The 23,176-nt window shown below is 40.0% G+C and overlaps 1 protein-coding gene across 9 annotated transcripts in view; it reads right to left on the bottom strand.

The window, feature by feature from the left end:
- The window catches only part of trappc9 (trafficking protein particle complex subunit 9), a 575,858-nt gene that overhangs the window by 268,935 nt on the left and 283,747 nt on the right, over positions 1 to 23,176 (bottom strand). For all 9 annotated transcript variants that reach the window (XM_033019648.1, XM_033019645.1, XM_033019642.1 and 6 more), the window contains 2 exons: positions 16,211 to 16,367; positions 8,342 to 8,432 (listed from right to left, as the gene is read on the bottom strand). In XM_033019648.1, the coding sequence (XP_032875539.1) occupies positions 8,342 to 8,432; positions 16,211 to 16,367 (248 nt within the window). The remainder of the gene's footprint in view (positions 1 to 8,341; positions 8,433 to 16,210; positions 16,368 to 23,176) is intronic.

Raw genomic sequence — 23,176 nt, 5'->3', positions numbered from 1 at the left:
AGTTCTGGTCGCCCAGCTATAGGGAGGATGTCATTAAATTGGAAAATGTGTAGAAAGGATTCATCAGAATGTTATTTGGGTTTACAGGCTTGAGTTAAAAGGAGAAGTTGGATATACTGGGATTATTTTCCTTTGTCCTGAAGAAGTCTAAGGGATGACCTTATTGAGATTGTCAAGATCATAAATGATATTGATAAAGTAAACGCTCAGAGTATTTTTTCTCCAGAGTGAAGGATCCTAAAGTGAGAAAGGATCCTTAAGGTGAGAAAGGAGATATTTAAGAGGGACCTCAGAGGCAATATTTCACTCGGAGGGTAGTCCATATCTGGAATAAGCTGCCATAGGAAGCAAGGAATTAAAGGAAGCTTTAATGATTTACATTTAGTTGATGTACCTTTAAATGTCTTGGATCATCAGAACTTTTGATAATTACAAGGGTACCCTGGGGCAGTCGCAATGGTAACAGCCAGGGGCCCTTTTCACCACTAAGTTTGGTACATTTAACATGCAGAAGTTTGGCATCCATTTCCAGTACATACTGGAAGTGGTGAGCCTGAACCAAATCTTGGATCCAACAGAATATTAAATTCTTCATCATGGAACAAATGCAAGTTGCAGTGCTATCAATTAAGGGCCAACAGTTTAGTGACTAAACAATTACGCAATGTTTTAACTCCTGTAAGTTCTTCATATTTTTAATTCGACACTGATAATAGATTAATCTCCTAAATGAACCAGAGTTGTTTATATAATTAAGAATGTCGATCCAAACTTGGTAATCTGGGTAAGCTTTCAAAAAGATGCCAAATAAAACACAGAACCTATCCACTAATTATTTTGAAACTACTGTATCCTCTGCTTCTATAGCTTTGTCACCACATCTCTGAAGCAGGGGATCATGGAATTACAAATAAATGTAACAATGAATGAACAGATAATTTAAATGATAATGCAATCATCTATTATCCATGTTACACCATAGAATAATAATGTGAAAATGCACAAAATCATTGTAAGGTCATGTGTTGCTCGTTTTGTGAATAACTTGATTATGCATTGCGTACCTTTTTGTGATCTTTTTAATCTGTGGTAGCAAGTAGATTTACTTCCAATTTCCATAAAAAAACGCTGTAATAAATGAACCTAGCCACTTGCATTCTAAAATGAGATACCACTTAATTCATGAATTTGAAAATATACCAATATTCAAGAATGCATTCCTCACACAATTTGCTTTATAAATCAGAGTTTTTCCTTCAATTAAAGTATCTGAATCATTCCCCTGAAGTTCAGAAAAGTTTTAACCTGCTGTAAATGTTTGAACTAAACGTAACTGTACATTTATTTTTAATTGAAGTTGACTTAGATCCTGAGTAGACACAAAATGCTGGAGTAACTCAGCGGGACAAGCAGCATCTCTGGAGAGACGTTTCGGGTCGAGACCCTTCTTCAAACTGATGACTTAGTTCCTTACGTATTGATCAAGCTCATACAAATAAAGTACCTAGTGCCAGATATTTTGACTTAGACCAGCTAGCCAGAAGTATCCTATCCATGATGCAGAGAGCACACCTCAGTGGCCCCAAGTATTCCCAACTCCTGCAATAAAGTCGAATATAGTGGCAGAGTTGAAGGAGCAATGCTGCCAAAACTTGCAAACTGAGCTGGATTTTACCTGTATTAATTTTATGTTTCTGGATGCTTATGCCTGGCAAACATATTTCAATATTATTAAAATATAATAAAGGAAATTATTTAAGTAATGTTCAAAAAAATCAAAAATAAAATTTGCAAAGGACCAAGACACAAAACAGCCACTACCATTTCTGCACATATGGGACAGTGTGGGGAGCCATTGGAAAGCAGTTGAGAAAAAAACACGAAATATTATTTCTCATAAAAATGCTTCTAGGTTTAATTATTAACCATATTTCAACTAAAGAATAACTTATCCATGGAGTGAAACTAGATTGTGATCAATCATTTTCAAGTACTCTCTAAGTAGTTTCACGAAGTTAATGAATCTTTGAATATATCATGAAGGTTTCCAGTGAAACAGCAATTTAATTTTCTCAGCTTTATTGTCACATCAGAATTAAAGTATGAAAAAACTGCATAGTGAAGCAATGGTTTTAAACTTTCATTTTGGATAGATATTCAACTGGAACATAAAGCATTTAAACGTTTTATATTTGCACATTAGAGCAAGGTAATCCACAGAAGTGAGCACATGTGCAGCAACAGTTCCTTAAGAGAACCAGTAACATCACTCTTGTGGCAGAGAGTTGCAGAATGAGTTCCTTTCACCAAACACTAAAAACAAACACTGTGAGAACGATCATCTGTTGGAGAACTGTAGATTAGTGTCACTCATACCGTGACTCATACTGTGGCTCCACCCACAGGCTTAATAGAAAGCTCTTTCCCTCTCTCTCTTAGTCTAGTGCTGTATGCTGAAATGAAGTAACCTATCTTGAATTGCTAATAAAGACTTTGGATTCAATTCACTTTGTGTGAGCCTTATCAATTCAACAAGAACTTAGCTGTCAGGCAGCATCTGTGGAGGGTAATGGACAGACAACATTTGTCAGAAGTCTTAAGATGTCTTATTCACAGAGTCTAAAACAAGAGCTGAGTGGAGGGAAAATTTAAAGGGGACCCGAGCTGCAAGATATTCACACAGCAGGTTGCGGGTATATCAAATGAGGTTCAGAGTAAGTTTCAGAGGGGTGGGGGGGGGGGGGGGGGGGGGGGGTTAAACCTGCAACATTTAAAATACATATTGACAGGTATAGAATAGAATAGAATGCCTTTTATTGTCATTCAAACAGACAGGGTTTGAATGAAATTTCATTCCTACAGACATGACATTACAAAAAAAAAACAAGACACACACTTAACACAAACATCCATTACAGTGAATCTCCAACACCTCCTCACTGTGATGGAAGGGAAAAGTCTTATCTCTTCCCTTTGCTCTTCTCCCACGGTCCAGCAGTCCAACTGCAGCGTCGAGGCGACTGGGGCTCATGATGTTAAAGCCCCCGGCGGGAGATGGTAAGTTCCGCGGCCGTTTAAGCCGCGCCGGGCGATGTTAGGCCCCGCTCCGAGTCATTTAAACCCCACGATTCCGGCGAGAGAAGTTGCCGTTGCGGGAGCTCCGAAAAGCAGGGACCCACCAAGGACCTGCGAGCTCCCGATGTTCCTGTCCACCGGGCCTGCGACCGGAGCCTCCGAAGCTCCGGTCGGGTCGCAGCTGCGCGCCACCACAGCTCTCCCCGCTCCGAAGTCGGCCAGCTCCATGATGGCGAGTCCGCAGGCTCCGCGACTGGAGCCCTCAGGTTGGTTCCGGTTGGAGGCCGCCGCCGGCTCCACGATGTTAGGCCCAACGACACCGGAGACCCGACAGGGAAAAAGTCGGGTCCCCGTACAGGGAAGAGATTAAACGGTTCCCCCCACCCCCCACATATACACAGCTAAAAAATAATAAAAATTAGAACCAAAAACAAACATCTAACGAGACAAAAATTTTAAAAAAGACAGGCGGACTGCAGTAGAGCCGCTGCCGTTAGGCGCCGCCATTTCTACATGAGTTTAGAGGCAAAATGAACTAGCTCAGGAAGACATTTTGGTCAACATGGAATACAAGGGTTGAAGGGCCTGTTTCCATGTTGTTTAACTCTATACCAAGAGATTATAAACTGAAAAGATTACTTTTGATGCAAGTGCTAGAAATTTCCATATCTATGACAGGAATTGTGGTGTTGCACCGTATTGGTTTCTTAAGGGCCTGTCCCACTTGCATGCAATTTCGTGCATTTGACGCGACCTACCGGAAGCGGAGTTCACGCGAAGTTTGCGCTAAGTACGCGCTAAGTACGAGCTAAGTTCGCGCTAAGTTCGCGCGTGACGTCATTTACGTCATGCTTACCAATCAGCTGGGCAGGAGGCGGGCCGACTGAATTTGGGCGTCGCACGGTGACGTCATCACGCAACGCCACACACTAGACATACGCCGTCAAGACGCTGCGTACTACGTCAAGACGCTGCGTACGATGTCAAGACGCTGCGTACGACCGCAATGCGCCTGAGTGCCGACACGCCATTGGCGCGCGAAGATTTCGGCCACTGCAAGAATTTTGGAGCCCTGCGTGATGTCGGGACCAGCCGCGCACAACTCCTCGCTTCTAAGTGGGACCGGTCCCACGCGGCCATACAGTGCCCGTACGCCTCAAGCGGCCACGAGGTCGCGTAATTTGCGAGCCAAGGTCACGTAAGTGGGACAGGCCGTTAACACTATATAGATGGTCTCAAAAATATAACAGAAAAATAGAATATTGTAGAGGTCCATGCATGGTGTAAACACTCTGTTTAATAATTAACCGAAACTGCCCCGTCGCTCATGCGCGCATCATTATTATTTTACTACTACTGAGCCGTCGTTCGTGAGCACCCGAGCTCCACTCCAACTGCCAATCCTTCGAATTCCAACTGCCGCCTTTGAATTCCAACCGCCTAACGGCCCGCCCCCCCTGACCGTGAGATTGGTCGGCCCATATCACGCCCAGTCCACGCGAGAGTTCAAGCCTGACCAACGACGGTTCAATACCAAAATGGCTCAGGCCGCCACAATATTGCACGCATGCACACACACACACATAAAGTTCACTCTATTTGCAACAAATATATGGCATATTAGGCGCAACTAACAAAGACACAAAATACAATTAAATTGTAATACCTTTCCAACAAAGTTTAATCAAAATTCTGTACAAATCTCAGCATATCGCTAGACAACATTTTTCAAGAAATAATGTGAGCAGGCAGCATTTTCCTGTGTTAAAATGTTCTGAGATATTTATGAGTGGGGACCTCATTAAGTAGGTTCCAACTCAAATATCTCACAGAACATTTTTAACACAACTGAAAATAGTTCTTCACAACAAATAATAATTTTATTCTAAATCTATCCCTCAGCTGTGATTTCATCAATTGAAAACTTCAAACTAAACTGACTTGAACTTGGAGAATCAACTTGGTCAAAACTGGTTTCTAGAATTGTGAGACTGCTGCATAACTGTCACCCTTTCCATTGCTCTATTCATTATTCAGGTGCATCAATCGATGTATAATAAATGCTGTGACTGGCTTCTTTACAATTTAAATGACTGAACAGAGATAATTGCGAGAAAAAGATTGAGAGGGGTTGAGGGGGAAAGATAGATCAGCCATGATTGAATGGCTGAGTAGACTTGATGGGCCGAATGGCCTAATTCTGCTCCGATAACTTATGAATTGCGGTTTACAATCAAAGATCTAACCACTGCAAATAATTAGTCAGTTTAATAGTGTCATAGAGCAACACAGCAAAGAAACAGTGGTTAGATCTTCAGCCCATAGAGTCCATGTCAATTATCAAGCACCCATTTATATAAATCTTTCATGGCACACCTTTAGGATGTGGGAGGAAACTAGAGCATCAATGGGAAACCCACACTATCAAAGGAGAATGTGCAAACACCACATAGACAGCACTACAGTCACAGTTGTACTGAAATCACTGGAGCTCTGAGGCAGAATCTCTACTTGCTGGACCACTGGGCCGCCCATTCAACATCATAACTTTAATGCTTTTCTAATTGCATGCTTTGACAAAGATGAATATATGAATGCAAGTGCCAAGTGATTTGTTCTAAAAATAAAAAAGGCATTTAACAAATGTTGTATATGTTTTGTGACTTGTTTACAAATTGGGACAGTTTTAAATAATATTTTATACTTCATTAGCTTTTCTTAGCTGACTTTCCCTTAATTGGTGCTATCAAGCGTTCACACAGTGAATGCTCTTTCTTGTTAGAAGCTAGAAATCTGTGAAATACAGATAGATCCAGTGTAGCCTGCAACAGAACAGCGCTCAAATATATCCAGTAAGATACAATTGATTAAGCATGTTACATTATTAAATGTATTATTATACGGTGAGACTAGCCATGGTTTCTTAAAATTGTTTACCAACTGAAGTATAGACTGAAAAGACACTCAAAATATAGAGCTGCAACACCTAAACTGCCTTTTCTTGGTCACAATGTCGAATTAGACCAGTTCTCAATTTTTTTTCAATCCCACGAAACAACATAAACAACAAACAAATTAACTACATTGATACTCTTTGTTGCAACATGATTTGTAAAATTAAATATAAATGTCATTCGTAAATACAAGATTCAAGAGATTCAAGAGATTCAGGATTCAAGAGATTCAAGAGACATTTATTGTCACATGCACCAATTGGTACAGTGAAATTTGGGGTCTTATTAAACTCAAGTAATTTATTTCTTACTCCACCAGACATCTATGTTTTCCTTTCTATAACTAATCTTTCATGTACTATTTACATGTTCAGCAAAAGGTTTTCAACATTTAAGAACACTGTATTAACATGGCAGATATATCGTCAGAATTAATCCAGCTAATTAACAGATTATGATGATGACTCTGTTTCTCAATTCTCCCTGCATGCTCAGTCACTCAGACCGATTAGTTTGTTATTCTCAAAGCTTAAATTATACTTCTCCTTCTTCTCCTAACAAAAGTGCATCAAATTCTAATTTGAAAATATTCACAAACACTATATCGGCTACCACGCAACACCTCATATAACTGTCAACATCAACATCTCACATTCTTTTGAAGAAATCATTAATTTCATTATCACTAATTTAAGTTCACACAAGTTCACTATTTATAGGAGTATTAGGCCAATTGGCCCATTGAGTCCACTCTGCTATTCAATCATGGCTGATCTCTGCCTCTTAATATCATTTTCCTGCCTTCTCCCCATAACCCTTGACACCCGTTCTAATCAAGACTTTGTCTATCACTGCCATAAAAATATTCACTGACGACCTCCACAGCCCTCTGGCAATGAGTTCCACAGATTAACTACTAAAGCAGACTAAAGAAGTTCCTCCTCATCTCCTTCCTAAAGGGGCACCTTTTAATTCTGAGGCTATGATTTCTGGTCCTAGACTCTCCCACCAGCGGAAACATGACAGTTGGTGGGGGCGCTGCGAGTCGACTGCCCTGATAGTAGCGTGTTCGTTATTTCAACTTTTTATTTGGTGTGTCTAATGTTAGTTTAGGTGTCTCTTGATGTGTCTTGTGTGGGGTATTGGTGGGGTGGGGGGAAGGGGGAAGGGGGAAACCGCTTTTGGTCGCCTCTTCGACGGAGAGGCGACTTTTTCCATGTCACCTCCCTCGCGGCCTAACAGCTTGGATTGGAGCGGCCTTTCTCGGAGTCGGGCCCCGAGCTTCAGCAGCGGGCACAGCGTGGAATTTTTCCATCGCGGTGCGGGCGGACCCTTGCTGGGGGTTGCCAGAAAGGAGTGCTTCGATCCCTGGCCTGGTGACTTTGGCTGTGGTCTGCGGAGCTTCTAGCCGCAGGCGTGGCGTGGACTTACCATCAGGAGTCAGGGATCCCTTGCCGTGGATCGCCGGCGAAAGGTTCCATCCCGAAGCCGCGGTTCCGGTAGGAAAGTGGCCAATTGGGGCACTCCAAGCCACGGAGTGTGTTTGACCGTTCCAACGTCGGAGTTTGGATCATCCCGACGAGAGGGCCTGTACATCGGTCCATCCGTAGTGGCGACTACAGAGGGTTCGTGGCCCCGACCACGGATGAACAAAGGAGGAGGACTGACTGAACTTTGTTGCCTTCCACCACAGTGAAGAATGCTGTGGTGGATGTTGTGTTGAATTCTATTGTGTATTGTGTGTTCATTTTTGGGTGTATCGCTGCTGGCAAATTAATTTCACTGCACCTTCATTTCACTGCACCACGAATAAAATTGACTTTGACTTTTGATCCTTTACACATCCACTATATCTATGCCTTTCTTTATTCTGTAATTGTCTTAAACAATTTATATATATATATATAAAATTATATTTATTATACAAAATTATGAAAAAAAGAGGAATTTTAATTCAAATTCAACAGATGACTATTTGGTACATCACATTTAAAAATCAAATTATTTTATCATTATAATTTTATTGGAAAAACAATTAATTCAAAATATTTGTCTTGGATGCAACATGTCAAGCTATAATTGGCAACGTGACAATATGCTTACCTATATTTTCTTATCAAAAGAAACATAAATATCGAGCAAATGAAAACAATCAAATATATTGGAAATATATTAACACAAGTAAAAATACGAAACCAATAATACTATTTAATGTTTGAATGATTTTTGGCAATTATTTTGCAATATCTCAACTCTTCATCGATTTGAGCCATATCAAGTATGAACATGACAGGCAACATATTGGTACTCACCCCACTGTAAAGGAGCTAGCTGTAAGTGTTCCCGCACTAGTTGATTGAGAACACCTTCCACACTTGCTTCTCCTTCACGTTTAAGAGACGGGTAGAAAAGATTAAGGAAATCAAGCTTTTCAAATCTTGCAGCTACCTTGAAATGTATGTTGTAAATTTAACCATATAACCATATAACAATTACAGCACGGAAACAGGCCATCTCGGCCCTACCAGTCCGCGCCGAACAATTTTTTTCCCTTAGTCCCACCTGCCTGCACTCATACCATAACCCTCCATTCCCTTCTCATCCATATGCCTATCCAATTTATTCTTAAATGATACCAACGAACCTGCCGCCACCACTTCCACTGGAAGCTCATTCCACACCGCTACCACTCTCTGAGTAAAGAAGTTCCCCCTCATGTTACCCCTAAACTTCTGTCCCTTAATTCTGAAGTCATGTCCTCTTGTTTGAATCTTCCCTATTCTCAAAGGGAAAAGCTTGATCACATCAACTCTGTCTATCCCTCTCATCATTTTAAAGACCTCTATCAAGTCCCCCCTTAACCTTCTGTGCTCCAGAGAATAAAGACCTAACTTATTCAACCTATCTCTGTAACTTAGTTGTTGAAACCCAGGCAACATTCTAGTAAATCTCCTCTGTACTCTCTCTATTTTGTTGACATCCTTCCTATAATTGGGCGACCAAAATTGTACACCATACTCCAGATTTGGTCTCACCAATGCCTTGTACAATTTTAACATTACATCCCAGCTTCTATACTCAAATTTGCTAGAGAAGAACTTGTAGGTTCAACACGCAGACTTGATGCTATAATGCTGATATTTCTAGTCATAACCAATTCTTTAAATATATGGCTACTCCAAATAATAAATTAATTGCAAAATATTTTTCTATTAATATCAGCAAATCACTGTAATTGAACCCAGATTTGAACCATTGAACAATGAGCAGTAGACTTTGAATGTTAAACAATTGTCAATCACTTAGTGGACAACAGAGGCAAAGGAGAAGGTTTAGTCACCTTGTTTCATTATACAAGGAAATGGATGAAGGTGAATGAAATATACTTTTTAATAAATGAATTGTTAAAAAAAAGTAATATTTTAGAATTAAGTTGCTTCGAACATTCTGTGTTTTACATCCCATACTCTTTCTTTTTTATATTTCATTGATATATGTGTGCGCTTAAAATTATTTTTATTGATAAATGAACTAGGAGGTACTATCTCTGATTCATACATGTTTTAATGCAAAAGATTACTCATGGAAAGATTACTCCAAAATAACTTACTGCAGACATGACAAAAAGTATTTTATCATCAATAACATGATTATTGTCCTCATTGTCATTCTACTTAAAATCACCTATCTGGATCAGTCTGAAGAAGGTTCTCGACCCAAAACGTCGCCTATTCCTTCACTCCTAGATGCTGCCTCACCCACTGAGTTTCTCCAGCTTTTTTGTCTACCTTCGATTTTTCCAGCATCTGCAGTTCTTCCTTAAGCAAAATATGTGGATTACATAGTATTCTGTATCTTTTTATTATCCTGATAATATAAAAATGCAGTTAGTCATCATGTTTTCCCGTCAGTCATACATTTATACATGTCGGCGGACATTTAACATTACCGGTCGATTATCCTTGGTTCTAAAAACTCCTGCTTACGTTTTTTTTCCCCAATGAGCCAATGAAAATGACAGGTCAGCAAAGACGATTAACTAAAACTACCTACCACTACGTCAACTACCTATAACAACCTGGCGACCCCACTACAACAGCACCTACGACCACAGGATTATCGATTTTCTCCATGGCAACCAATTTTTGGTCGCAGGAAATTTTTCAACATTTGAAAAATTTGCGGCGACTATACTGAGGCCGCGACTAGTTCCCAGAATGCGGGAACTCCTCGCGACCATGAAGGAGACTCACCAGAGACCACCAGCAAACATGTGGCGGCCATGTGGCGAGCGCAGAGTCTCCTGCCCTCGCCTAAAAAGTCGCCTAAGTGGGACAGGCCCATTACTGATGCAAAATGCTTTCGCCTGAAAAATACAAATCTTTTCAAAGAAGAGGAGCTACACTGATAGTAATCAATGAGTTTCTTAGCTAATACATTTTAGACCTAACTATTACAAAGCTTTGTATAAATGTTGCTTTGTATTCATTAATATTGCAATGATGACTCAGTTTTGTTTCCTCATTGGGGTGTGATGTAAGAATGGGAAATTCCATCATACTGCTTAATATGTTTTTTCTAATTGTTCATTCAGTCTGGCTCAACTAAAAACACCAGACATTTTTTTCTGAAGGGCACTAATGAACCATATGACTTTTATGACAATTCAGTAACATTATTGATATCAGAATTTTAATTTCAGATATTTACTTAATTGCTGGAATATAAATTCCTGTCTTCTGTGACGGCTATCAAAATTCCTTTGTTTCCAAACCTCACCCTTAACGACAATGCCTCGATATCTATGGACAATATAAATAGGGAAAGCTAATTTAAATCTGGAACTTTAAAATGATATCAATGGCAAGAAATCATCACTGACTTGTCCGGTCTGCACATTCCCAACAGACATAGGGTTTTCAGTAATTAACTTATAATATTATAGTTCATGTCAAATAAATACATGCCTTTGCACAGCTGCATGAAAAGAATATGCAAAAGGATGGCTTCTGAAAGAGAAAGCTAATCAAAGTTTAATTGCTATGTAGGATAGATCCACAGATTGGATTTTTGTTGTAACGGTCATTTTAATGCGTACACTTGCATTTGGAATTTGGGACTTCACATGACACAATGCATTTTTATGAAGGACCACTTTCAAAGAGCTATGTACAGTACATGTACTTTGAGATTCTCCGTTCTCCAACTCTCCCCAGGACTTTACCATTCACTGTGAATGTTCTACCCCGTCTGACTTCCCAAACTACAAATATCTCACACTTAACCAAATTAAATTTAATTTGATATCCCATGGTTCAGTTACCAAGCTGATCAAGATCTCTCTGTAAGTCTTGATAAATTTCCTCACTGTCCACATCGTCTATTTTTTTTAATGTCTTCTGCAAACACACTAACTATGCCTTGTACAAAGATGATTTACAACAAGGTTCGCAGGACGTGAGGGTCGGAGTGATGGGAAAAGGTTAGGCAGGCCAGGACTTTAATCCTTGGAGCCTCGGAGACTGAATAGTGATGTTTTAGAGGTGTACAAAATAACAAAGGGCATGGATGAGGTGAATGCACATACTCATTTTCCACAGAGAAAACTAGAGGGCACAGGTTTAAGGTGAGATGTGGAAATTTAAAAAGGGACTCAAGGGGTAACTTCTTCGCACAGAGGGTGATGGGTATATGGAACAGGCTACCAGAGAAAGTGGTTGAGACAGGCACAATAACGACATTCGAAAGACATTTGAACAGGTACATGGATAGGATAGGTTTTAGAGCTAAAACAGCCTAAGACAGGCAAATAGGATTCGCGCAAATAGGTATTTTGGTTGGCAAGATGGGCCCAGAAGCCTGTTTCCAAGCCTGTTTTACACTATGACTAAGAAATCACAGCAAACATTAGTATCCCACTGATGCAATCAATATAAGTGATACCTGTGAGCATTTGGTGGACATCTGCCTTTGTTAAAACCTTGCAACATCAATAATGCCAACATTCTTTACAGAGCTGACAACATAAAACGTAGTTCCCAAATGATTGCATCTGAAAATGCTTTGTATGTAACAATGGGCAGAGATATTATATTGTGAAGAAGGTTATGCACATGATTGAGAAAAAGGTTATGCACATGATTAAATCAGAATCAGCAGCAGGTGCTCCTGAATTTCATGATCATCTTGGATAAACTAAGGATGTCACGGCAAGAACTTGGGGCAGGTTTCTGAAGGTGCTGATTCCTTCAGCTTATCTGGATTGAACATTTTAACTTAATGGGTTTGAAAATTTGAAGGAATTTGCAAACTTGCAGATTTGTCATTTTGCAGGGGAGACAGCAAGTGCAGGTCCCATGCCAGTAGATTTTTTTTGACAAGGAGTTGAAACCAATCAAGGCATGTAGCATGAGTGTTTAATGTAGGTAGAAAAGGGTTCCCTCATTTGTTCATCTTTCAGGATTCAATAGGTCAAAGACACTTTATTCTTCTCCTTATAGTTACTGTGAGTGACTAAGCTTTGGTAGTCATCTTCTGCAAATATGTTTTGTTTCCACTGGTAAATCTGGAGTTGTAGATGCTTTTGCAGAAAAAAGTGAGCTTTTGATACTGCGTTGCATTAATCCAGCTAAATTAGATGAGTAGCTAAAATCAGTTATTCAGTCCGTGACCTGCGTGGGCTTTCTCCGAGATCTTTGGTTTCCTCCCACACTCCAAAGACGTACAAGTTTGTAGGATAATTGGCTTAGTAAATGTAAAAATTGTCCCTTGTGGGTGTAGTATAGTGTTAATGTGTGTGGGTTCGCTGGTCGGCACAGACCCGGTGGGCCGAAGAGCCTGTTTCCACGCTGTATCTCTGAACTAAACTAAACAAATGTAAATGTGTATCACCTACACTTGAAAAAAGGCAATGCAAGTTAAAATAACCAGGGAAAGAAAGGAAATGATTTGCTAGCAAATGTTTCGTAAATAGAAGTAAGGAAATAATTAAGCAGTATACCAGCTATGGAGGTATCTGATGATTAAAAGGCTAACGCCCAGACAAGCGACAGACAGATGGTGCAAGTGTAAATGGGGAGGGATTAAAATCTTTACAACGTCAGACACAGAAGGAAGCAAATGTCGAAGAAGCAAGTCGACATGAATGGCGAGTGATGCACGGAAAACACCAGAGAAAGCTTTATCTGTGATGGCAGTAGAGTCTAGTCAGTGTACATAAATATGGAAAGGAAAGCTAGTGTGGGGATTACACGTGGCCTGTGACCACTGGAATAAAGTGAGTCATGTATGAACTGTACTGTGAAGGCTGTCTTGGCAGAAGTTAAGGAAGAATGCAAGATGACAATATAGAATGGGGATTTTAAAAAGCTGAGAGATGGAACAAGGACAAGTGCTTGAAGAGAAAAGTAAAGAGATCAAGTGTTTTTAACCTGTCAGCTTGTATAGGGCAGGTAGTAAAAAGTATTAAAGAAAGGGTGATTTAACCTCTTTCACCTCCATTACACTTTCTTGGATTACACATATTACATTTATCACAGGTAGACAAAAGTGCTGGAGAAACTCAGAGGGTGCGGCAGCATCTATGGAACGAAGGAAATAGGCAACGTTCTGGGCCGAAACCCTTCTTCCTACCCTTACATTTATCACTTTCGGTATAGAAACATAGAAACATAGAAATTAGGTGCAGGAGTAGGCCATTCGGCCCTTCGAGCCTGCACCGCCATTCAATATGATCATAGCTGATCATCCAACTCAGTATCCCGTACCTGCCTTCTCTCCATACCCTCTGATCCCCTTAGCCACAAGGGCCACATCTAACTCCCTCTTAAATATAGCCAATGAACTGGCCTCGACTACCCTCTGTGGCAGAGAGTTCCAGAGATTCACCACTCTCTGTGTGAAAAAAGTTCTTCTCATCTCGGTTTTAAAGGATTTCCCCCTTATCCTTAAGCTGTGACCCCTTGTCTTGGACTTCCCCAACATCGGGAGCAATCTTCCTGCATCTAGCCTGTCCAACCCCTTAAGAATTTTATAAGTTTCTATAAGATCCCCTCTCAATCTCCTAAATTCTAGCGAGTATAAACCAAGTCTATCCAGTCTTTCTTCATAAGACAGTCCTAACATCCCAGGAATCAGTCTGGTGAACCTTCTCTGCACTCCCTCTATGGCAATAATGTCCTTCCTCAGATTTGGAGACCAAAACTGTACGCAATACTCCAGGTGTGGTCTCACCAAGACCCTGTACAACTGCAGTAGAACCTCCCTGCTCCTATACTCAAATCCTTTTGCTATGAAAGCTAACGTACCATTCGCTTTCTTCACTGCCTGCTGCACCTGCATGCCTACTTTCAATGACTGGTGTACCATGACACCCAGGTCTCGCTGCATCTCCCCTTTTCCTAATCGGCCACCATTTAGATAATAGTCTGCTTTCCTGTTTTTGCCACCAAAATGGATAACCTCACGTTTATCCACATTATACTGCATCTGCCAAACATTTGCCCACTCACCCAGCCTATCCAAGTCACCTTGCAGTCTCCTAGCATCCTCCTCACAGCTAACACTGCCCCCCAGCTTAGTGTCATCCGCAAACTTGGAGATATTGCCTTCAATTCCCTCATCCAGATCATTAATATATATTGTAAATAGCTGGGGTCCCAGCACTGAGCCTTGCGGTACCCCACTAGTCACTGCCTGCCATTGTGAAAAGGACCAGTTTACTCCTACTCTTTGCTTCCTGTTTGCCAGCCAGTTCTCTATCCACATCAATACTGAACCCCCAATGCCGTGTGCTTTAAGTTTGTATACTAATCTATTATGTGGGACCTTGTCGAAAGCCTACTGGAAGTCCAGATACACCACATCCACTGGTTCTCCCCTATCCAAGCTACTAGTTACATCCTCGAAAAATTCTATAAGATTCGTCAGACATGATTTACCTTTTGTAAATCCATGCTGACTTTGTCCAATGATTTCACCACTTTCCAAATGTGCTGCTATCCCATCTTTAATAACTGACTCTAGCAGTTTCCCCACTACCGATGTTAGACTAACTGGTCTGTAATTCCCCGTTTTCTCTCTCCCTCCCTTCTTAAAAAGTATGAAGAATAGTAACCCGACATCAGCTCTAAATTTGCCCTGTGCTGACAAATTAAATATTGTTGCTCACTGTTCCAGGTGAGTAGCATAAAACACAATGTGGCATAACTTGAAAAACATTTTTTTGTTTTCTTGGATAAAATATGTGTTTCATACATTCCAAAGGAAGAAGTCAGATCTGCTTTCACAAGGGTAAACTCTGAGAAACCAGCCAGCTGGGATGGAGTCCTTGGTTGGGTTCTGAATCGCACAATCAACTGGCCATAGTCTTCATAGACATCTTCAACCTCTCACTTTCACAGTCCACTATCCCCATCTGCTTCAAGGAAACATCTATCATTCCAGTCCACAAGAAATGTAAAGTGACCTATCCAAATGACTGCTGCCCTCTACCTTAAATATTGAGTAATATGCACTATAAATGCTTTGAAAGGATGGTAAAGGCACACATTTTTTCCATTTAGACAATCTAAATCCCTTGCAATTTGCATTTTTTTTAAAGAGTTCTATGAAGGAGGCCATCTCTCTTGTGCTACATTTATTATGAATCACCTTGTCAATAAGAACACCTATGACAGGATGCTATTCACTGACTACAGTTCAGCCTTTAACACAGAAAGCATGAGTGAAAGGTTGCTAGGGGTAAGTGGAATGCAGAGCTGAAATTACAATCAGATTGGCATGAACTTGTTGAAGGTGGAGCAAGATCAAGGAGGCAGGTGGTCTATTCCTGCTTCTAATTTGTACACATATCTTTGTATGGCTAATTAGGAGTGAGTGATATTATTTTGGAAGGCAGAATTGATACAATAAGAAAGAATAAGCCTCAACAATGATACGTTCATAACTAAACTTTGATATAGCACATATAGTAATTTATTTCTACCAATGCTGCGTAACCCACTGTGTTCACCCACCAGTTAACATAGAAAATAGGTGCAGGAGTAGGCCATTCAGCCCTTCGAGCCAGCACCGGCTCTACTGGCTCTATATTAACTTTTGGCTTTATATTTAACAATCTGCATTCTCTCATTCATTCTCCTCTTTTCTTCAAGTTATATGTCAGCACCGTGAAAGGATATGATCTTCCACTTGATGTTCAATTTGCTATTGATCTCTGTAGCCTGAGCATGGTTCCTTTCCTCTTCAATCTGTCTTTGGTTTTCTGCACACATTTCATCTACTTTGCTGGATGCTGGAAGAGTTTCAAATTTGAATTTGTTGACTTGTATGGCCATTCTGCAAAATAAAATCAAAGCAACTCTTACAATAATGCAGTAGCATAAACATAGAAACATAGAAACATAGAAATTAGGTGCAGGAGTAGGCCATTCGGCCCTTCGAGCCTGCACCGCCATTCAATATGATCATGGCTGATCATCCAACTCAGTATCCCGTACCTGCCTTCTCTCCATACCCTCTGATCCCCTTAGCCACAAGGGCCACATCTAACTCCCTCTTAAATATAGCCAATGAACTGGCCTCGACTACCCTCTGTGGCAGAGAGTTCCAGAGATTCACCACTCTGTGTGAAAAAACATGGAGAACATTTCAATGCGGATATTAAAAAACCCCTCCAGATGCTGCAAATATTCTATTAACAGGATTTGACAGCCATCTACTTTGTCCCAGAACAGTCTAGCCAGATTCACTCTGCCTGAAAACTCATCTGCCTGACTGACCTTGTCCGAATATTATCAACAACTCTCCCACCTCCACGTAATTTTTTCAGATCAATTAGGTAAATGTAGGTATTCACATGGACCCAAGCTATGCCTGCCTTTTTGTGAAGTGGAGCAGTCTGTGTCACATGCATGCACAACGTCCCTTACCTCAAAGTACAGGAAGGAGATAGAGAACTTTAGTAACACAGTATCAGGACAACAATTTCAGCAAAGTGAAGCAACTAGACATCGAATTCAGGAAGAGTAATGGAATACATGCCCCAATCAACACTGGACCTTTCAGAGACTTGGAAGTCGTAAGACAGCACTATAACAAGGCAACTCTCTACTTGCTGTTCCAGAAGAGGATCTATTCTACTTGTGTACTGTACAATTTGACTGGAGAGCATGCAGATCAATCTTTTCGCTGCATCTTCGTTCACATGACAATTAATTAAACTAAACTGAGTGCAAGAGGAAATGTTTAGTTTCAAGATACCGCGTGGAAACAGGCCCTTCAGCCCACCGAGTTCATGCCAACCATTGATCACCTGCACACTAGTTTAAGGAAGCCAATTAACCTACAAACCTGCGCGTCTTTGGGATGTGGGAGGAAACCGAGCACCTGGTGAAAACCCACATGGTGACAAGGAGAACATAGAAACTCTGCAAGGACAACACGCATAGTCAGGATCGAACATGAGTCTCTGGTGCTGTGAGGTAGCAGCTTTACCTCTGCGCTACTGTGTTGCAAAAATGGAGAAAAATGGCAGTAGAGGACAAGATATAGGTTCAACCACAAACTTAGTGAATGATAGGAGAAGTGACTGCCAACTACAAATTCTATTATTTATGTTCTTTTGCTTTTATAATTTCAGCAATTTCCATTTTAATTTAACATCTGAGGTGGCTACTGGTCATAATTTTATACTTTAAAGAGGCCATTTTTAGGACATATCTATATTACTAAAAATCTGATCTTGACCACTTATTGTTGTTCTGTATATTGATTTTAGAAAAAACGCTGCCACTTACGGCTGTGATTTTTGGCCATCTTACTCAGAGTCCCCCTCCGCTGCGCAGGGCAAGAGGATTTTCCCCATCGATCAAAAAATAAAAGAGTTATTAGTGTTTAAAAAATGGTGAGATTCTCTCTCCTGAAGGCCATGCCCCTTCCGGAGGGGCTATAATACGTGGAAGTGTTGAGTGCCTCAGTCAGTCTCTGCAAGATGGGGGAGCGAGAGGGTTACGTCTCTCAGTCTGAGCTGTGAATAACACTGAACACATGTCCACTAAACTGTGAGTGGTTTTACTGACCTGTCAGTGCCCTTAATGTGGTTTGAAAATATAGTTTGGAAATGCTAAAGCTGTGTTGCCTTTTGTTTGGAAATGCTAAAGCTGTGTTGCCTTTGGTTTGGGAGTGCTAAAGCTGTGTTGCCTTTGGTTTGGAAACGCTAAAGCTGTTTTGTCTTTGGTTTGGAAATGCTAAAGCTGTGTTGCCTTTGGTTTGGAAATGCTAAAGCTGTGTTGCCTTTGGTTTTGAAATCCTAAAGCTGTGTTGTCTTTGGTTTGGAAATGCTAAAGCTATGTTGCCTTTGGTTTGGAAATGCTGAAGTTGTGTTGCCTAATTAAAGTTGCCTTGCCTAATTAAAGTTGCCTTGCCTTCTATATAATTAAAAGTCTAATCTTGACCACTTCCTGTTTGCGCTTTATATTGATTTTGGAAAAAACGCTACCATGTACGGCTATGATTTTTTTTGGCCATCTTACTCAGAGTCCCCCTCCGCTCATCATTGATGAACAATAAGTTATTCGTGTTTAAAAAATGTTGAGATTCTCTCTCCTGTTAATCATGCCATGAAGGCCACGCCCCTTCTGGTGGGAGGGGGGGAGGGACTATAAAACCCAGAAGTGTGGGCGTGCCTCAGTCTCTGCAAGATGGAGGAGGGAGAGGTCATGACTATCTGTCTTAAGTGGCCTTGCACCCTGCTTGAAATGGTATGAAACTGCACTTGAATTTGGTGGCCTTGCACCCTGCTTGAAGTGGTAAGAAACTGCACTTGAATTTGGTGGCCTTGCACCCTGCTTGAAATGGAATTTCAAGGAATAGCCATGAGTCAACTGCCAGCCCACCAGCCGTGAGTGAGTGAGCTTCCAGCACAACAGGCTTGAGTGACTGAGCCGCCAGCCCAAGAATCCATTTGGCCCACAGTCCATATTAGCCCTCTGGAAAACAGTCACTTCAGCCCACAACATCCATACTAGTGCTCCAGAAAGCCCCCCCCCCCCCCACCCCACACTGCCCACCAATATTGAAATCGTGGAGGGGTGGAATATTGGGTTGGGGGACCAGCCCTCCCGTGTGATGCTGGGACCCAACGGGCCCCACTTAGTCTAGTATCTTAATAAAGGTAATACAAAATTATTTTAAATTGAATACAATTTTAGATAATCTACTTTAAATACAAATTGTAAATTAGATTTTAATATGATTCAAATTGCTTTCTTATTCAAGACAAAATGATTTTGAGCCACAACCTCCTTGTAAAAGCTCAGTAAATTGAATGCTCACTGAGTAATTTAAAGGATTCTTGAACAGAAATTACACTAATTCAGTTTAATACTGGTCTGCTGAAAAAAGAATACTCATCTAAAGGCATTATCCTAATCAAAAGGTTGTTCAGAGACAAACAATTTCAAATAGATGGACAAAATGTTAACAACTCATTTAATTGATTGTGTAAATAATTATTGAAGCCAGCAGATTTTATATATAGGTGAAAATCAAAATAGATTGCAAAATTCATTAAACCAGTTGCTATTTAAATATTGTAGCCTAATTTTCAATTTTAATTAATCATCTGATCTTTTTCACACTTCCACTCAAGATAGTCATGAACACAATGGGCAGATTATTCTAAACCATGCCTGCTGCTGAGGCCATTTAAAAAAAAGCCAAGTGATTAAAATAAAAAAGTTAATTATAACAAATTGAAACAGTAAAATAATTAAAAACACTTAAATTAACCATAGAAAAAGAAAATGGAAACAGTGGTTTGTCAGCCTTTTGAGCCTGCTCTACCACTTAAAATATTCATGGCTCCTCATCCTTCTCAACATTTTTTTGTTCTCACCTCATACCCTTTTTTTTTTTGCCATTTCTACTATATTCACAGGTTTAATAACGCTAAGCCCTGTCCCACTGTGTGAGTTCACTCAAGAGCTCTCCCGAGTTTAAAAAAAAACAAACTCGTGGTAAGCACGTAGAATGAACGTAGCGGGTACATTTGTTTTACTAATTTACAAGCAGGTACCATACATAGTCCGTTGATCCATATCCAGCATAATGTTGTGATAATTGCATAAAAGGTATTGTTGTCTAAGAAATTTGGTGTGGAATGATAATCCATCTCAGTACTCATTTAGGCAAGTCCCAAGCTGTAGATACTTTTCCCCCACCCGCAATCCTCCTCGCCCGATCTTCATTGAACCTACCATTTGACCAATCTTTTATTCAGCTGCTGTAACGTTTCCTTCCTATCAAATACTGTTTTATAAAACTCCTACCTGTCCACGTGGAAATATCCCGGTGGCTCAGCACTTCAACTCCCCCTCCCATTCCCAATCCGACCTCTCTGTCCTGGGTCTCCTCCATTGCCAGAGTGAGCAACAGCGGAAATTGGAGGAACAGCACCTCATATTCCGTCTGGGGTCCTTGCGTCCCCTTGGCATCAACATTGAGTTCTCCCAATTTGGCTAGCCCGTGCTGTCCCCTCCCCCCCTCCCCTTCCTTCACCCTCTAGCTGTCTCCTCCCATCCGCCCGCCCTCGGGCTCCTCCTCCTCCTCCCTTTGTCCTTCTTTCTTTCCCCATCCCCTACCAGTCTGAAGAAGGGTTTCGGCCCGAAACGTCGCCTATTTCCTTCGCTCCATAGATGCTGCTGCACCCGCTGAGTTCCTCCAGCAATTTTGTGTACCCACGTGGAAAGATTGACTGGTTGGAGAAGCTATTTAAATGCAATTTCTTGTTATTGACTAAGATCATTTCTTTGCTTTTGCAGAATATTTGTTCAGGCTTCTGAGAAAATTTGAAAGCAACATAATAATCAATATACTAATCGCCTTAAAAAGGTTGAATCCGGCAAATATAAATTGAGAATATCTTGTATTTGAGGTGCATTGAAACCATGTTATTGGAAAGGCCCTACAACCCCCACAATTAATATGTGGATTACGGAAATGTCGGAGACACTATACTTAGAAAGAATTAGACTTGTCTTAATGGACAAACAAGATATTTTCGATAAAATCTGGGCTCCATTCATTAACTATCTGAAGGGATAGATTGGCACAGCACGAGGACCCAACTGAAACTTGAACTCAGGATCAGATGAAAAGCTATACTTTATAATCTACGAACCTATCTCCATTGACGTATTACAGGTAACCCATTCCACCTCCTCTGTTTTTCTGTTTTTTTAAATTTGTAACTTTCTACCCTCTCTTTCTCTCTCTTTCTATAAAAAATAAAAACACTAGAAGCAGAAGTAATAGATAATTGAAAATTTTAATAATGTATGACTGATGTATATGAAAAGTCTTTTTACTATAATATGTAACTATACTTTATAATATGTCTACTTCTAATAAAAATATATTTTAAAAAAAATAAAAATAAAAGAATATCTTGTATTTGAGGTGCATTGAAACCATGTTAAATGTCGTTTAACCTGTCATATTCTTTAAACAAAGGAGGGATCTTTCACAAGTGATTCAACCGATGTGCGATTAACAACCTGCGTTATTGTGACATGATGGATGTCGTTCCAAGTCGTGATATAAATGCAAATATATGGTCTTTTATCCTAGCTGACCCCCCCACCCACACCCACACCTGGTTCGATATGGACCAGGAATGAAAATTAATAGCTATGAATTGTTTAACAGCGAGCTACGAGGTTAGATTGAAGCACCTGTCAGAGGGCTAAGAAACAATCCTGAGTTGACGGCGTATTGTTTTAAGTGAGCATTTTGCAGCGACCTCACCTTATATTCTGGTTAAATATTCTTTCCACGGAAATCTCCTATTTCACTTTGAAATTATATTCATTTATAACCGTCTGCAACATCAGTAACCACCTTAATGTTTGTGCGTTTAGTACGGGTATGCTTGAAACAATTTATTGTAATGTACTGTATGTTTCAAAAAAACTACATTAACCAGGTGTGAAAATTACACTGAATCGAATGATGATTGAAAATGTGTGGGAATCGACTAATTGCTGCGAATTTTTTTAAGTCGAAAGTTGTATTTTATTTCAAAGTGGGAATTTGAAGATAGGGACAGAGATTCTACACAGAGATTTTGATAGGAAGGAAATGTTACAGCAGCTGAGTAAAAGAAAAGCAGCTGAGGGAAAAGCTTGGGACTTGCCAAAATGAGTACTGAGATGGATTATCATTCCACACCAAATTTCTTAGACCTTTTATGCAATTATCACAACATTATGCTGGATATGGATCAACGGACTATGTATGGCTCATGCTTGTAAATTAGTAAGACAAATGTTCTTCTTTAGGTACTGTTGTTTCTGGGATGGGGTGACTAATTACAAATAACCTACATTCTATATTTTGTCATAATGTGGCTGAATCAATGGCATATTTTGTGATATTTATTGAGATAGAAAGATACAACTGAATTTGGGCAAAATATTACCTTGCAACATTCTGTATGTCTGATAGATATTGTGAAATGGAACTCAGAAATTATGGGAGGATTTATCGGCAAGAGTAATAAGACTATTCCAAATTACAAAACAGGAACATTTTGAGTTTGGTGACAAACCACATAAGCTTTTAGCTCGCCAATTGAAAAAACAAGAAAAGGAAAATACTATAACCAAAATTAAATCAGAGAAAGGTGAATTACTAATACTACCTGAAGATATTAATAATAGATTTGCCCAATTTTACCAAAACTTATATACATCTAAAATTAATATAGAAGATAGTAAAATAAAAAAATTTCTAGATACCTGCAATCTTCCAATATTGGACCTTTTGGAACAAGAGGAACTAGGAGCTCAAATTACAATCAAAGAAATAGGTGAAACAATAAAATCGCTGAAAAATGGTAAGACCAGACCAGATGGGTTTAATAATGAATTTTATAAAAAATTTCAGGAGATAACAACCCCTTATTTATTTAATTTATACTCCCATGCTTTTAAAGAAAACAAACTACCTGAAACACTAACAGAATCAACTATTACGCTTATTCCAAAAAAAGATAAAGATTTAGAAGATCCGGGCTCGTACAGAGCTATATCACTTTTAAATACAGATCAGAAAATTTTAGCAAAGATTTTAGCAAGAAGATTAAG

This window comes from Amblyraja radiata, chromosome 4, assembly GCF_010909765.2.
Source record: "Amblyraja radiata isolate CabotCenter1 chromosome 4, sAmbRad1.1.pri, whole genome shotgun sequence".
Taxonomy (NCBI): Eukaryota; Metazoa; Chordata; class Chondrichthyes; order Rajiformes; family Rajidae; genus Amblyraja; species Amblyraja radiata.
This window is presented reverse-complemented; position numbering and strand designations above follow the sequence as displayed.